Consider the following 17,414-nt stretch of genomic DNA (forward strand, 5'->3'; position numbering starts at 1 on the left):
CCCACCCCACAGAAACACATTTCCACTACCTAAAAGCAGGAAGTACATGACTTGATCATCCATCTAAACCACATGCAGCAGAAACAGAAAAACAAAAGCATTAAAACTCTTCGCGTTCACGCCGATGTCGACTGTCTGATGTACTACTGAAAAGAGCCGTGAGACCGGACATCTACAGACCGCACAGTGGATGTATTTGGGCAGACAGGTACGGTACGTGTGTGAGCTCGTCAAATCACGACGCCTTGTATGCTACAGTCCATCGCATTTTCTCAAGATATGATTTCTCTCTGTGTGTGTATGTGTGTGTTTGTGCTTACTTTGTCAGTGCTAGCTTTGCTGATGGTGGACAGTGCTTTTGTTTCCGTCATGACTGAACAAACATAACCTGCCATGATTTGACTGCATTTTGCGTCCACCTTGCAACTTCTTCTAGATGTGATGGGCGGACGCGTTAAACACATGTTAGCCATGACATTTTCTGCCACTGATTCTAAATAACACAGACATTTTCAGTGCCGCGTCAGACAGGTAGATCGATGCGTTTTAATCTTCGTCAAACGATTGTGGACTGTTAGTTTTTCCAAGTCGCCAAAGGCCCCGATTTATGGCTGGAAACATATCAGCGACGTCACGAGCTCATTTGCATATACTACAGTCAGTCAGTTGAGCGTGTGCAGAACTGACCGTCTGGGGGTGTTCATGCGTTTGTGTTTTTAAAGTTTTGTTGGCACTAATCTTTTTGGTAATGATAGTTCGTGGCTGAAAAGTGAACAAATTACAGATAACAAACGAGAAGGAGAGTTTCTGAGATGAAGGAATTTGGAATAATTTTCTTTCATCGAGTGCTTCATGTTTTTCCACCCTTGAACAATAGTATCAGAACCTCAAATATACGTAATCGAGAAATGATAATATTAAGTTTTAGGGGAATGTGAACGGTGGATTTTTGCGATTGTGCGTCTGTATCAGGTGGAAAACTAATGTGGGCGTCATGTCAGTCGAACTGTATTTTTATCAAGCGGAAAGGATGTGTAGGAAACGGCGCGTTACTTATATAACATAATCATATTTAGGGTGGCAGCAACAAACTAAACTGAGCTATAGTACTATGGATATAATGTTATCGAAAACACTAATCCTGTATTTGGGTGATTCTCACGAAACCTGTCAAGACAGTGTCCTGGTCATATTTACGAGAGAGGTCAACAGAGAATGGCCAGACTGATTCGAACTAACAAAGTCTATGGTAACTCAGATTCAATTCTGTACAATTGTGGTGAGAAGAATATCATCTCAGAATGCTATTCTGAGATGTGGGTTGGCGCTGTTTTGTCGTAACGAGGGGGACCTACACAATATTAGGCAGGTGGTTTTAATGTTGTGGCTGATCGGTGTAAATAAATAATAGATATTGCCAAGCAGTTATTGACGGGTAAATCACAAGGGAAAAAAGCATGTCATTTATTTGAGAAAAGTGCATCAGATCCCTCACTTTATCATTGCTTTATGATAAAAATGAATAAATAATGAAATAAATCAACAATGTATCAATTTGTTTTGTAATGTTCCATGAAAACACACCAATTTTTGTAAAAAAAAACAAAAAAAAAATCATGTTATTCACTTTTACAAAACTAGTGAGCTTCTACATTTAAATCATTAACTTTTCATAAATCATATTTCCAAATGTCAGATGACAGATTTTCCCAAAGAGTTTTTCCATAATAATGGAAGATTCTCCATCAACAGAAAGTTGGATTGACATCCCATTGGCTAAAAGTAAGAGATGCCACTCCCTGTCCCATCCCTAAACTGCATGAGGCCTGTTGGCCTGGCCATTCATAATTTTCATAATGGGCAAAATGGACTAGACTGTGGACTACTTGATTCACTAACTCAACTTTTTTGAAGAACTATCCTTTTTTTCTTGCCTTTATTAACTTACTAGAATGATTTAGTAATGAATTATTTAATATTTAAACTGCCTTTTGAATCTTTATTCCTTTCATAAACATAAGATAAAGATACTTCAGGGATCATTACTGTCATTGAACTTTGAATACAGCTGGGGAAATGAAATATGAAAATTGCAAATGGAATAATAACCAAGTGTGTGTATGTCCCAGAGGGCACTGTTGGTTCAACCATCTACAATTGGACGCTACATCAAATCACCCAGACACTGTGCAGAGAGCTTGGAGGAATGACCTTTTCTAGGCAAACATTAATGAGACTTGTGATAGAAGCCACAAGATCATTTTGAAGAGCTTCAGAGTTCAGAAACTGAGAACAGAGTAACAGTGCTGCAGTCAGCCATATCAAGAACATCTCTAAAGGCCAAAGTATACTTTGGTTGTCCGTGTTGTGGATCGCTCCACACACAGGATGCAAATTTCGTCATCAGCACAGCTGCGCGGCCCCTGGCAGTCTCGCGAGAGTCTTATTCGCTGTTATTAAGGTTAGGTTTAGATTTAGTGGTAGGGTTAAGGGTAGGTTTAGGGGTAGTGGTAGGTGTAGGGTTTCTGTAGGACTCTAAATAAACACAAAAAACACAGTATGTGAACATTCAATGCGGCTCTTACAACACTTAAGATAACTGGGGGGTTACCTTCTAGACACAACCCAGCAGACGCAGTCTTTGTCTGTGTGTGTCGTCTGCGGAGCAATGTTGACTACCACACACTTAACTATAATTCTAAGCTATATATGTTTGGTTATATACTTTTTTGCCTCTTTTTTCTCCATTCTGTCTTAGGAACATGGGGCAGCACCTTGGAAAACGTGAGCCACTCTCTGTTTCCAAGGTAGGCTATGTTTTACAATGTTTTTTTGAACCAACTTTCATGATAAAATAGGCCAAATTATTATAGTTGTTTCCTATATATATATATATTAGTTTGTCTGGAGAGTCATAGTCAATGTTGCTCAAAGATTAAACTGGGTGCCTTGCAGGGCTCCAGACTGGGTCTATATGGGCGCATTTTGCGACCATTTTTCCTGCCAGTGCGACAACATTTTGTAAGATGTTGCACTGATGTGACTACAAGATTGGCTGAATCTCTCTGATGCACTGTTGTTTTTTGTTGGGTATGAGAAATATATAAACGGCAAATGCTCCAAAAGCCAAATGAAACAGCATTATGTGCTACCTGGATCAATTGTCAGCACGGCTCAATAGACAGAGCAGCGGGAGCGCAGAGCAGGTGCATTTACTCGTGGACCGGTCTCAAATTCTCAACCGTGCAGCGCAGATCATCATAAACAGCAAATTTAGCACTGAATTATTTGTTGAAAACCTCTTTGAAAACCCCAAATTTGTCTGTGATTAAACTAGTATAAAATTATATTAAACAGCCCCACCATTCTAAACAGCACTAACGAGGAAAACAGAGAAAACTGCGCCATGAACAGACATATGTTGTAAGTCTTTTCAATCCATGCATCGCAACTCTTATAAAAATGTACCATGAATTTACTATTGTATATGGGCAGAAATGTGGTATATCATCAGTGTTGGGAGGGTTACTTTTAAAATGTATTCCACTACAGATTACAGAATACATGCTGTAAAATGTAATTTGTAACGTATTCCGTTAGATTACTCAAGGTCAGTAATGTATTCTAAATACTTTGGATTACTTCCTCAGCACTGGTAGATTTTTTCACGTGTTTTGACTATAAAAACTCTGCCAGTACAGTAAGACAAAATACACATGTTAAAAATACATTTTTTGAAAAACAAAAATATTTTATGCAGTATTGTTTCTAAAACAAGATAAATCAAATGTATCCTTTAATAATTTTTTAGATATTTTACAGAAAAACAATACAAAATGTCTTCTCAAGAATAAGATTTTTGCCCTAATATCAAAGTTCTTACTAGAGATAGAGAGAGAAAAGATCTAACGTGGATTTTCCTGATAAAAAATACGATCGTGCCTGATAACAGGTGCATGTAAAATGCTAATGGCATTTTAGCTCAGCATAAAGCTAAATGTTCACATGACAATTTACACAAGGTTTATTTCTATTTCTTCTGCTCCAAACTTACTTCAAACTTACTTCTCTGTCTGCCCGTATGAATGTAACACATCATAAGAAAGTGTTTCACCGCTGTTCAAATGCACTTTGGATCACATAATTTATATGTATAAATGTTTTCCATCTGAAAGGACTACATATTAAATGAAATAAATGACAATAAAATGCAAAGTAATCTCTTCAGTAATCAAAATACTTTTTGAATGTAACTGTATTCTAATTACCAATGATTTAAACTGAAACTGTAGTGGAATACAGTTATTTATACTTTGTATTTTAAATACGTAATCCCGTTACATGTATTCTGTTACTCCCAAACCCTATATATTAATACTAAGTATTATACTAATATAGTTTTATATATCATGGGAGGGAGGAATGTCATTTATTATTAGAACTATGGCAGTTTTAATTATTTTATATTTTGTATGTGTAGTTTCTAAATGTGTTTAGGCTACAGTTTTTGTTATGAAAAAGTAGTTTGTTTTATGAAACCATAGTTACTGTACATCTAACCATGGTCATGAGGAGCCATGCATGGTTTTACTTTTACCTGTGGTTACTATGGTTTTATTGCAAATACCTCAGTTAAAATATGGAAACGATGAAGAGCTAAATGTTAAAAGGCAAAGTAGAATCAAGGGCTTAAACATTAAAAAATATTTTCCTGCATTAAGTTGTAACAGTTATTTAACCATCATCCTGGGTAAAGTAAGTACATTCCATTAAAAAAGTAATTTCAACATGTTGGAACAGATAATTGCAAACATGTTCAAAGTCAAAGCAGTCACCTTCCTGGATGCAAAGTGTGCTCTCTGACACTTGTGTTTTAGTGAGAAAGCATAAATGCTTCTCTGGATATTCATGCTGGTACATGTCCTGTGGAGGCTAACAGGCAGAAAAGTGTTTCAAAAATGCATCGAAGCACAACCATTTGCACAGTTGATAACATACTGTTGGGGGAATGTCCATGCAGGCAAGTGAGAAGCACCTATAAAATGTAGAGAGTAGGAGCTGCCAACCTCAAACTGAAATCAAATAAGAGTGTTTCTCTGAAACAAGAGTGTTACGCCAGAACCCGTTCTGCCAGAAGCTATGTGCCACCCTGTTGTTGTCTAAAGCGACTCCCTGAGATGGCATGTGCAAGTGTGCCCTGTTCGTGTGGGTTAGCTTCTCCCCCTCCATGAGCTGATAAGTCAGGATGGAGAATGATGTTAGAAGAAATCCAGTTCACTTATTGAGATGAGTCATACTGTACTGCTTGCCCTAATCAGTATATCCCAAATTCCACATGATCACCAGTGTCACAGTAAAATAATACACAACCACAGCTGAAGTAGATACTCTGGTCCAGGCAGTCATCAAAAGGCAGGGAGAGACACTATAGCGCCATTCAACCTATTATTAACAAATGTCTTGGGTGAACTAATCACAAGTGGACAGCTCAAAATACAAGTTTAAACCAAACGTTTTCTGATCCGATCACTGAAACCAGCTTTAGAGTTGCACATGGACATGTGAGGAGATCATTTTTGTAGTGTTCTGATGCATCTTGGACAATAGGAAAGGGCCATCTATTCGCCTAATGTGTGATCAGTTTTAAACTTTGCTGTCTAGATACAGCTTTAAAAGAAAAAGAAAACAACCGTCCAGTTGAAGAATTTGAAAGTATGAGTGTCAGAGTTTTGAACGAATCGTTCCGCCAGTTCATAAAAAGACACTCTTTTGTAAAAAATGTTGCACGTTCAAACGTCTCATGAAATTTTGTTGTTTTGCACCATGTAAATGCACTTCAGCCCATGCTTCAGGATGGCAGAAAAAGGTGCGTGTCATAGGTTAAGGCCAAACTATCTAATAAATCATCATGAATCATAATATGTACATTACTGTGCTATAAAATTATAAACATTATAAACAACTTGAGAAGAGCATACATTCATGGAGATCTACCTATAGGTGCTTTAAGAGGCAAATTTAAATAGTCAACTCTGTTTAAACAGACTAACTGCTAAAAAGGCAATTGAAAGTGACAACAACTAATGCATTTCTGTGACTGGGGTAAAAGAAATAAGAAACACTTATGGAACCTCAAAACTGCAGCAATGTTATAAAATACTCAGAAGTCATGAATATTAGTAAACATGTTACAGTAACTTCACCGGAAAAAACGAAACATAAAAAACTAGGGCTGTCTGTCGATTAAAAAATTCAGTTGCAATTCATTGCATGTTTTCTTGTAGTTAATCATGATTAATCGCAGATTTTGAAAATGACTAAATTTGACACTATATACAGTATACTTATTTTCCTGTCAAAATGCATTTATTTCCATCTTAGGAAAGACAACAAAAGAATATGTAATAATATTATGCTTTATTAGAATTTTCCAAACAAAGCCTTCAACAATATAAAGACAATGCACTAAAATAGCACCAATTAAAGTAACATTAAACATTTCCCAAAGTCTAATTTGTTGGTTGACTTATTGAAAGAACTAGTCCCCATAGTTTCATTCATATTTTCATTCATTTCATATTTCTATATTCATAATTTTACATTAAAAATATTCATCTCATAACATTATTTGTGCATTTGCAATTTCTATGTAAAAGCATTTATTCCTGCTCTGTGAAAATACACCTAATTGCCACTTGAGATGCAGCTTCTGTGTCACCTTTGCTGTGTAAAGATGGCTTTAGTTCCTATAGGTTTAGTATTCATTGCAATGGGCATTAAATCTCTTAAACTCTCATCCTCCATAAATTGATCTGCCAGTAGACTGCGGCTATCTGCTTTCCTACTGCAATCCTGAAGCTGCGTTCATGATTTGCGTCAGAGCATCAACACCAGTGTTCAGCACCGCTTTGAACTCCACGGGAAAAGCAGAGTGAAAGTTAAGACTTGGCGTGCTTCAGTGGTAATTAAAATGCGCTGAAAGTACTTGATTTCTATCACAAGTCCAATCTAGGCTTGTTTTATACATCAATTAATAGCGTTAAAGAGGTCCATTCTCCATCATTTTATCACTGACAGGGAAGCGCTGTTGTGGTTTGTGTGTCAGTGTAATGACTCCGGGCAGACACATTACAAAGGTTCCACCCTCCCAACAAGTGTTTATGCTGGTTTATGCTGTATTAACAGTAAATGTGCTAATTATATCCAAGCATTATAGCAAGTAAACAACTTCGCCAAACAGTTAAAAAGCCATGTGGAGAGTGATGACCTGCCGCTGATGTCCTGAAAAGTGACTGATTGAACAGCCATAGCTAGGGCTGGGTGATATGGACAAAAAAATTATCCCTTTCCACATGTTTGTTAGACCTCAAGAATGAATTAAACGTAACTTGTTTGTTTACAAGTAAACTCCAGAGAGTGACCTACCTTTAAAGTATATTCAGTTTAGGATTTAATCCTACAAAAGGTGTGTGTGACCACACACATAATCGCCAATTTCATCTTCAGCTGACAATTGACTCCACTGAAAGACATTCTTGTGACGCTCCACAGTCCAGCTCAGTAGGTGGCGGTAATTAACCAAAAGCTGGATTTCCAACCGCCAAAAAAACATCATAAGAGTAAGAATCACATTCTTACCTGTGGCTGTGTTTGTTTCACAGGCTGTGTGCTAGGTAGGATGTGTCCTTTGAAGACTGCAGTATACCAAGCGTCCTCCTTTAAACAAATCTTGTTTAAACGAGACAGCCTTCATAGGACAAACGGAAACGGAATGTAACATGGTTGCGATGACAGCACGCCACTCTTTAACAAGCGCGAGCGCTTTGAGAAGGGAACAAAGTCCCTCTGGAAGGGAATATATGAGGTACATTTTAGGAGAGTTATAATGATGTAAAGAGAAAAGAAAATAGATTTTACAGTTGTACTTTTAGTCTAATACTTTATTTTAATTATATATGAATATAATTATACATACACTCTGCACCCATCTACTGAGGTACTTCAACTTGGGAATTAACATTCATTGCGTTTGAACATCATATTTACAGGCAAATAGGCATCATTTATTTTTAAATTTTTTTGACATTTCCGTTGAAGCAAAGAATTGTGGGTTGTGAGTGCCCACTAAGGATAAACCTCATGCATCCTCCGAATTCCCATGAAAGAAGGTTGCATTCGAAGGCTGCATTCGAAGTGTCCTACTCGTTTTTATGAAACGAGACAGCCTCGATGACGTATGCAGCCGAGAAATGCGACCTCCGGAGGACGCAGCCTTCCAAACGAGACACAGCCGGTGACAGCGTTGTGAATCATGTAAAAACATTTAACTAAATAGTACATAAATAAACAGCAATGGAGTTGGTGTCGGAGTTGTTGTTGTGTTCAGTCGATATCTGTATTGCATTGTCAGTGTTGTCTTGTTCGGTACACAACGATATTAAATTAGCCAGATAGCTAGCTGCTAGCTAGCGACTACCGAGCCTCATCTGGCCTCCTTACCTGTTTCCATTACAGTAGGGCTGCCTGCTAACAGGCGTTATACTTCCTAACCAGCAATTACTGCAATGATTAATCATTAGCTCTTAAAGGAAAAGTTTACCCAAAAATGAAAATTCTCTTATCTTTAAGCCATCCCAGATATGTATGACTTTCCTTCTTTAGCAGAACCGAAATTAAGATTTTTATTATCACATTTCAGCTCTTTATGTCCATACCATGCAAGTAAACAGGTGCCATTAGGCTGCTGGCTGTTTGATGGTCCAAAAGGCATATTTAGGCAGCATAAAAGTAATTCACAAGACTCCAGTCAATCAATTAATGTCTTCTGAGCAAACTGATAGGTTTGTGTAAAAACTAAATTGATAATTAAAACGTTTTTAACTTTAAATCGTTGCTTCCGCCCAGCGCTGTATTTCTGTTTGAAATGAACTAATTCTCGCATGACATTCGTTCCTCTATTGTATACAAAATGCGCTTCCGACTTCTCGCATGAACACACCAGCAACATGATGTGTTGACTGCTGGCAGGAAGTGATTTTGTTCAAAGTTAATAAAGTTTTAATTATCAATTTATTTTTTACACAAACCTATCGATTTGCTCAAAAGACATTAACTGATCGACTGGAGTCTTGTGAATTACTTCTATGCTGCCTAAATATGCCTTTTGGACCATCAAACAGCCAGCAGCCTAATGGCACTGATACACTTGCATCGTAGGACAAAAAGAGCTGAAATGTGCTTATAAAAATCTTAATTTCGGTTCAGCTGAAGATGGAAAGTCATACATATCTGGGATGGCTTAAAAGTAAATCGTGAGAGGATTTTCATTTTTGGGAGAACTAACCCATTAACCGAATATTCTGCTTGTGCCTTGACTTAAGAGTTTGTATTAAACATACAGTATGCTTACTAAAAATAAAGAAAAGAGAACAAAAGCTTAAAAAACACTTTGAGAACCATTTAGAAATGCACAGATGTAATGTCAGGTATGTAGTAATGAAATCAGAGCCTTAGCCTAGAAAATCTCAACATGACAAGTGGTCACAGGAGACATTTATTGCTATATTAAAGCGCTATATTAAAGCTGAACTGTGTAATTTATGCGCCACCGAAAGGAATTGCAAAAATAAACATTGTTTTCAATCAGTTTTCTGAAAACACTCCCTGTCTGATTTTGGTCGAACAAACAGTTAGTCCCACCCCCAACTCACGTCATTGGTTGAGTCAATGTTGTTGTTGTTGTTGACGGACGGGGCATTCAAAACAAATTGTTATAGCACCTCAGAGACACAGTATGTACACTTCAAGAAAATTAACCTTGGCTTACTTGTCTCTGCATATTGAACTAGGACAGGAGAAAGTATTATAACACCGAAAAAGTTACACACTTCAGCTTTAATTTGAGGTGGAATGGCAGTCTGTCTCGGCTGACCATTTGTGATCAGATCAGGTGGTAATGACATTTGTAAATAAGGCTGTGACGAGGAGGAGGGTGTTGCCGGGCCGTGAGGATGCACGCCCAGCGCTGAGTTGCCCAGTCAGCGGGAGAAATCCTTAATCTCTCTCCCGCTGATTGGGTAACTCAGCACCGGGCGTGCATCCTAACGGCCCAGTCATGCCCTCCTCCTCGTCACAAAGGGCTTATGACAAGGCTTAATGGGACTGAAATTTAGCATTTTCAGTTTTTCATTTTTTTTGCATTTCAAATGTCCAAATTTGGGCATGGAATACTTGCTCAGTTCTTGGCAATAGTAGTGGGTGGAGAATCACAGCAAAAGAGCAATAGCTGGTCAAGGCATAAGAAGATGCTGCTAAATTAAAGGGTTACCTCTAGACTGCCCAGTAAGATGTGAATGAAGTTTGTAACATACACATCACTACTCATCCAGGGTCACTTCAAAATTCTGTTGTCTGGCAAAAATGAATTGAAAGCAACTTGAATTCGGAAAAATTTCTTCCAATGCAATTAAATTTTTTTCCCTTTTTTAAATAATATTGTTTAGCTAGAAAATCTAATTCTCTTGCTCATTGTTCTTTTGTCTGTATTTTGAAGGGGTCTTCAACAGGATCTGAACACATCATGGCGGACTCTCCTGCAGAATCTCAAGATGAGGTGTTTGGTAAGAACATTTTCATGTGATTTGTTTATTCACTTGCTTAATTTATGATTGTGCATTCATTATTCTGTGACTACTGGTTCACCCACCATCATGCAACAACCATATTGTCCAACTTCTTGAGATCTTCAGGCGGTTCCTTAATAACAGTAAGCTCACTCTAGTAGACCAGCTGAAAAGGAGCGGCTGAGTCAAGATGAGCTCATTAAGGCATAAACTGCATCCAAATTCACATCCTGTCAGATTATGTACTGGATTTGATACACTATGTTTTTCAGGTATGCAGATTAGTATAAATACATTCCCAGACATACTTCATTTGGGAATGTAGGCAATGTCCCGTGACTTGAATGTATGACGTAGTAACAACAACAACAACAACCGCAAAAATAATCTACTCTGATTTTGTTCAACAAGTATAATTTAACAACATGGAACAACTTTCTTGGTATTTACAGCACTTGGAGGTGTAATAAGCTGATTCATGGTTCTCTGCTATTTAAAAAAAAAAAAAAAAATTATTAAACATTTTGAATCTGATTATTATGGGATAGTAAAGTGTCCATAAATTGCACACCTCAGAATCTCAGCAGATGCAGTATCTATAGTTTTTCACCTACTGTTTTATGAATACTGAGGATTCGGACATACTACTCATGTGAGATGCTATTTTTGGCATACTGTTTAGTAGAGAAGTAGGCATATTCAAATGTGGGGCTAGTCCTTGTTCACCAGGGGCCGGTTGCACCAGCTTTACGTACATTACAACTTAGCCTAGTTGTGGAGTAAATGGACACTAAGTCACAATTAATGCACTACTAAATATTTGAGCATTGCACCATTAAACTTAGGTAGAATGTAACCCTACGTATAAACTAAATATTTACGGAAGCCTCCGACCAGGAGTAACAGTTAGAATAAAAAAGCAGACTGATATTTTATGACATCAATGAGCTCATGTTTTGCGTGACAGGCTCCAGTCCTTTCGACATGTATATGATGAGGTTGGCATCTATACTCGTTTACATTTACGGGAGAAAACATTATGTAAAAAACGTACCTCTTTAGCATGAACCCGATCTAACAGTGTACTTTCCTGTGTGCGGTGTCAAGTTTCAATATAGACATTTATTCATTTTAATATATCATATTAAGTAATTATTTATATATTGTCCCTTATTCGTTTTAGATACAGTTATTGAATATTGTTACTTACATAGGCTAAATATACCATTAATTAAATCGTGTTTTATTACATATCGTATTTCAATGGGGATATTTATTACAGCTGACAGTTACGTGAGTAAACAAGGTTTGAACGTCAACCATAACAAGATCAAATTGAAGTTCACGGCTTTTTAATACTTCTGTGTACAAATTTCAAGGCTGTTTATTGGATCAATACAGGTAAATGTGCGACTACGCATCACTTTATGGAGAGCTTACAACCTACTAGTAAGTCTTGCCTTAAGAAGAGGTGGTGCAACCAAATTAAGCACTGACTTAGTTACAAACTAACTAGAAGTTACTAAGCCCTTAGTGTGAACTTTACGTCCTAACTTACGTGAGACCTTACACACAGCTGGTGCAACCCTACCCAGATGCCTCATGTATAAAACTTCACGTAGATTTCATCCTTAAAGTGTTCGTACGCACAAAAGATGTTAAAATAAAATAAAAATTCTAAACAAACAAAATATTTTATATTTCATTTATTTATTCTTTTATAAAATTCCACTTATTACAACAAAACGTATGTATCTTTGACTACAGATTGTTATATGAACAGCCAGTCAGTAGCTGCACAGGGTTGTGTTTCCCAAAAGCATCATAGCCTAAGTTGAACATAGAGACCATTGGCGCCTATGGTTTCTACAATCTACTTGGACTTATGATGCTTTTGGGAAACACAACCCTGCCTGATTGAATCAAACAAGCCTTAAAGCTGAAGAATGTAACTTTTTCAGAGTGAAAATAATTTCTTATAGTTATATAAGTAAGCCATTAAAATTTACAAAGTTAATTTTCTGGAAAACTGAAAACACTATCACAATAAAAATTCCTGTGTTTGTTTTGAGTGACCTGCTTAGACCCCCCCCAACAGTGTTACTCAGCTAATGGTGTGAGTTGGAGGCGGGACTATCTGACTGTTTGAACAACGGCAGACGAGTGTGTATTCGGAAAGCATTGTTTATTTTTAATATTCCGTTTCGTGGCGCTAGTGTCGCAGAAATTACATACTTCAGCTTTAAATATAACATTACACAACACAAGAACAGTTCTTATTTCATGTCAAGCTGGACATGACGAAGTCATAAATTCCAAATAAGTAACATTAATTCAGTAACTGATGTATGAGTGTTTTTGATTAACTAAAAAGAACTAGCTCATAAGAGTAATTTTTTGGGGAATCAGATTACACTGGTCACACTGTGTGTTTTGAGCTGTAGACCCCGTTTCCACCTGGTATTAATATGTGTTTTGGGTGATCTAATCACATGTGGTCAGCCCTAAATACAGGTCTAAACGGGGTCTAAAGTGCTTTGTGATCAGATCACAGAAACCACATAGGATTGTGGTCAAAAACGCATGTGACCACATCGCATTTGAGGTGTAAACGCTAATCCGTCCTGTATGCGTCCCGGCAGCAGTGAAGCACCGCCCCTCACCTGTCAATCAACTGCTAGGCTAAAACAAGAGTTTAAAGATTTCTGTTAATGAGTGGCTTTAAAAGAAAATAACCGTCTGATCTAAAAAAAATATTTAAAAGCGGATACATACACAATTACGAGAGCTTCACGGATCTACTTTCGTGTGTCTGATATAAACACAGATGGCAAACATGAACACCTGAAGCTCCTTTAATACAGGTAATCCACTAAAATAACAGATAATTCTGCTTGACATGTTGCGTTTGTGCTTAGATTAAATTTCAACTGCATCTGGGAGAAACAGCGCATGTTTATTTTGTGCTTTCATTGTCTTTTCTGATTTTGTTGCGCTTTAATATCATGCAGTAACACACTGACATAGTGATTGATGTATGTCGTTATGAAACAGAGACCCTCCCATCCAACTCTGAACACAAGTAGTCACAGGAGATGCATTAAAGTGACCAGCAATGTGTCTCACCTGACCACATGTGAAAGGATCACCCAAGACGCATTGTAATATCAGGTGGAAACGGTGTCGTAGATTCAAAAGAACGGGCTCAAAATAGTAATTCATTTGGGAATCGGACTATGCTGGTTGAGCTGTGTTTTTGATTAAAAATAAATAAATAAAAAAAAATCGGCTCATAAGAGCTAGATTCGATCAATCTAGTTTTGCTGCATGTTTCACACTATAGATTCAAAAGAATCTCTTCATTAGAGTCATTAGTTCTGAAATCAGGACTACACTGGTCGTACTGTCTTTCACACTGTAGATTAAAAAGACCCAGCTCATTCATAACCTAACCGAATGTCATGAAAATTATACAGAATTTTATTTATTTTTTTATTTTGTATTTTTTAAAGAACCGGTTATGAACAAGAACCAGTTCTCAGTTCCCAACCCTAGTAAAAAGCAGGTTGGTCTTCAAAGAGCTGAGGTGTTCAGAGCACTCATATACTTCGTAAGGGTTCTGTAGGTGTGTAGATCATTGTGTGTGATCCACATGTGTCCTGATTTATCTTGAAATCTCCATGTTACGTTAAGCTGCTCAATGGCCTTCTAATCTTCTGCACTAATGACAACTGCTTTTGTGCACTTCACTTCAATAGTCATGCAGTGTGACAAATGTATTGTTTAAAAGTACAAATATTCCATGTTGTCCATTTTAAAATGATCTCATTAAAACTGCATAATAATATAAACAATAATGCTGTTTAAAGTAACATGTCACAAGCACAAGTTCCTAAAACTATTTAATGTTCACCCGCTAGCTACCCACCCACAATGCAAAAAATAAATAATTTAAAAGCACATTTTGACTGTATTAGCCTTAATAAAATCATTCCATGGAGAGAGAGCGAGTGAGCTGAGTGTTTGAGTGTGAGGCAGAACAATGACGACAGTGCAGCAGTGACATACCAGCGTACTGAACAATATGAGCTTTTGAATATAAACGCAGTGGCCTGCAGCAATCAGTCTCTCTGTACCAGCTGGTGTTAGCTCCAGCAACCTCAAACATACACTTCATCTGACTGTACACACAACACATCTGCTTAATCACACATAGACACACAAACATGGAATCTTTTGTACAAAAGAAGCTGCAGACACACATGCACATACAGCTGTTACTGTATGTATGCATGTATGTGTGCATGTAAGAATAGCATTCTGAGATGATATTCTTCACACCACAATTGTACAGAGCAGTTATCCGAGTTACCGTAGACTTTGTCAGTTCGAACCAGTCTGGCCATTCTCTGTTGATCTCTCTCTCTCACCTTCCGTCCGCAGAACTGCCGCTCACTGGATGTTTTTTTGTTTTTGGCACCATTCGGAGTAAATTCTGTTGTGTGTGAAAATCCCAGGAGATCAGCAGTTACAGAAATACTCAAACCAGCCCGTCTGGCACCAACAATCATCCATGCGATTATCTAATCAGCCAATCATGTGGCAGCAATGCAGTGCATAAAATAATGCAGATACGGGTCAGGAGCTTCAGTTAATGTTCACATCAACCATCAGAATGGGGAAAAAAATTTGATCTCAGTGATTTCGACTGTGGCATTACTGCTGGTCTGTGGTGTCAAAAGAAGTACTAAGATCTAGTAGCACTATAGAGGAGATGGTCTTTAGGATGTTCTTCACAGCGTTTCAAAGAATAAACTGCTACCAACCGCAACCTATGCCGGCATCACTTCAATCTCTTAAATGGAACACATAGACATTCAGTTACTGCAAACTAAAGCTGACAACAGCCAGAGAACAAAGGACACTGCATCTACCTGCACCACTGCAGTCAATTATGGATTGACTTCAAAGACACTTAGGGCTCTATTTTTGTAAGCACGCAAAAGACAGCGCTACACCCGTACACTAAGTTTTATCCAATTTTTGTGAGAGAGCTAATTCTAAGCACAATGTTCGTGCCAGAACAAAGTGCAAGTGGGCTTGGGTGGCAGTGTTTGCGCTGTCTGTTGGTGGGTGTAATTTATGGTAATGAAGTGGCGCAAAGTCAATTTTTTCCGCTGCCAGACCAGCGTGTATATGTAATCAGTAAATTCGAGACTATGACTTGACTTATTATAGCTTATTTCTCTAGTTATTGCAGTTGTGTATAGCACAGAGTGAGCACTCTGCCTCAGCTGCATTAGAGGAGTGAGCCATGTTGAAGGAATGGCTGGTGAGGACAGTGAAACAGACAACTGACTGTCTTCAGGGCCTGTGGGGGCCCACGAACCCTCATGAATGCCACCATACAGAGTGTTTCATACAGGAGTGGGAGACCGCATGCCTCCATCTCCTCTCAGAGACATGCTTTCCGTGCCTCAGTCCCACTGCTGCATACTGTGTGTCTCTGTTTGAGCTGGAGGGCTTCTGCTGGGCAGCTTAGCATTGTCTCAAAGATCTCATCTATCGTACACATGGATATGACATACATTTGAGAGATCAGTAGACAGAACTGCTTACTGTCAGGCAAAAGGCACTTCAAAGAACAAATTTGACCCTGTTTCATTCATTTGTGTTGTTTGCTGTAGGTTGGGGACATGAACAAACACCTAACCCTAAGAATTCAGTGTGTAACTTGTCCCGCACTGTCAAACCTGATTTATACTAATGCGTTGCACCTATGCCATACACCATATCTACACTGCAACGGCTCGAGGCCTTCTACACTAAATACATAGTAACAAACGTTCTAAAAAGAGCATTCACGGACAATCAGCTGTACATGTGCAGTGTACAACGGAGTGTCCCCAAACTGTTGGCGCAACATGATGCAACGTGACAGTTGCATCCAGTGTAAACATCATCATTGATTAGAAATGGGAGCGATTTGCTTTTGACGCAATGCATTGATGCTGCTCGCCTTCAGTGTAAACATGGTGGTAGGCCATTTACTGTGTAGCCTGACGTGCACCTCTCCAAAAATGTAACTTCGCGTCACATCTACACAGACCGCAACAGCTGTGATTGGTCTGCTCTGTAACGAGGATGTCCCAGGATGATAAAAAAAACAAATATATCTGAGGTAGCAAATAAATAACACGTACCTAAATTTCAACATGTTCACATACTTGGGACCTGGGTAGCTCAGCGAGTATTGACACTGACTACCACCCCTGGGGTCACGAGTTCGAATCCAGGGCGTGCTGAGTGACTCTGGCCAGGTCTCCTAAGCAACCAAATTGGCCCGGTTGCTAGGGAGGGTGGAGTCACATGGGGTAACCTCCTCGTGGTCACTATAATGTGGTTCTCGCTCTCAGTGGGGCGCGTGGTAAGTTGTGCATGGATGCTGTGGAGAATAGCGCTCAAAAGCCACATGATAAGGTGCACGGATTGACAGTCTCGGATGCGGAGGCAACTGAGATTCGTCCTCCACCACCCGGATTGAGGCGAGTCACTACGCCACCACGAGGACTTAGAGCGCATTGGGAATTGGGCATTCCAAATTGGGGAGAAAAGGGGAGAAAAAAAATACAAATGTTCACATACTTCAATGAACACAGGCTACGGCATAGGTTTGACGTAGAAGTATAATTCAGTCTTTATGGACATCAATGATACTTAAATAATTTCAGGAGAGGTGTACTGTTATTTTTATTGTGCAACTTTCACCAGGCAGACGTTTAAGCAGGCAAA

At 38.4% G+C, this 17,414-nt stretch overlaps 1 protein-coding gene across 3 annotated transcripts in view; it reads left to right on the forward strand.

Annotated features, from left to right (window-relative positions):
- LOC127453902 (myelin basic protein-like) overlaps nucleotides 1-17,414 on the forward strand; it is a 21,169-nt gene continuing 3,755 nt past the window's right edge. The window contains exons 1-3 of one of the 3 annotated variants that reach the window (XM_051720664.1): nucleotides 1-213; nucleotides 2,759-2,807; nucleotides 10,553-10,619. In XM_051720664.1, the coding sequence (XP_051576624.1) occupies nucleotides 191-213; nucleotides 2,759-2,807; nucleotides 10,553-10,619 (139 nt within the window). In that variant the 5' untranslated portion in view covers nucleotides 1-190. The remainder of the gene's footprint in view (nucleotides 214-2,758; nucleotides 2,808-10,552; nucleotides 10,620-17,414) is intronic. The other 2 variants (XM_051720666.1, XM_051720667.1) reach the window with 2 other exon arrangements.

Source organism: Myxocyprinus asiaticus, chromosome 16 (genome assembly GCF_019703515.2).
Source record: "Myxocyprinus asiaticus isolate MX2 ecotype Aquarium Trade chromosome 16, UBuf_Myxa_2, whole genome shotgun sequence".
In the NCBI taxonomy this organism is placed as follows: domain Eukaryota; kingdom Metazoa; phylum Chordata; class Actinopteri; order Cypriniformes; family Catostomidae; genus Myxocyprinus; species Myxocyprinus asiaticus.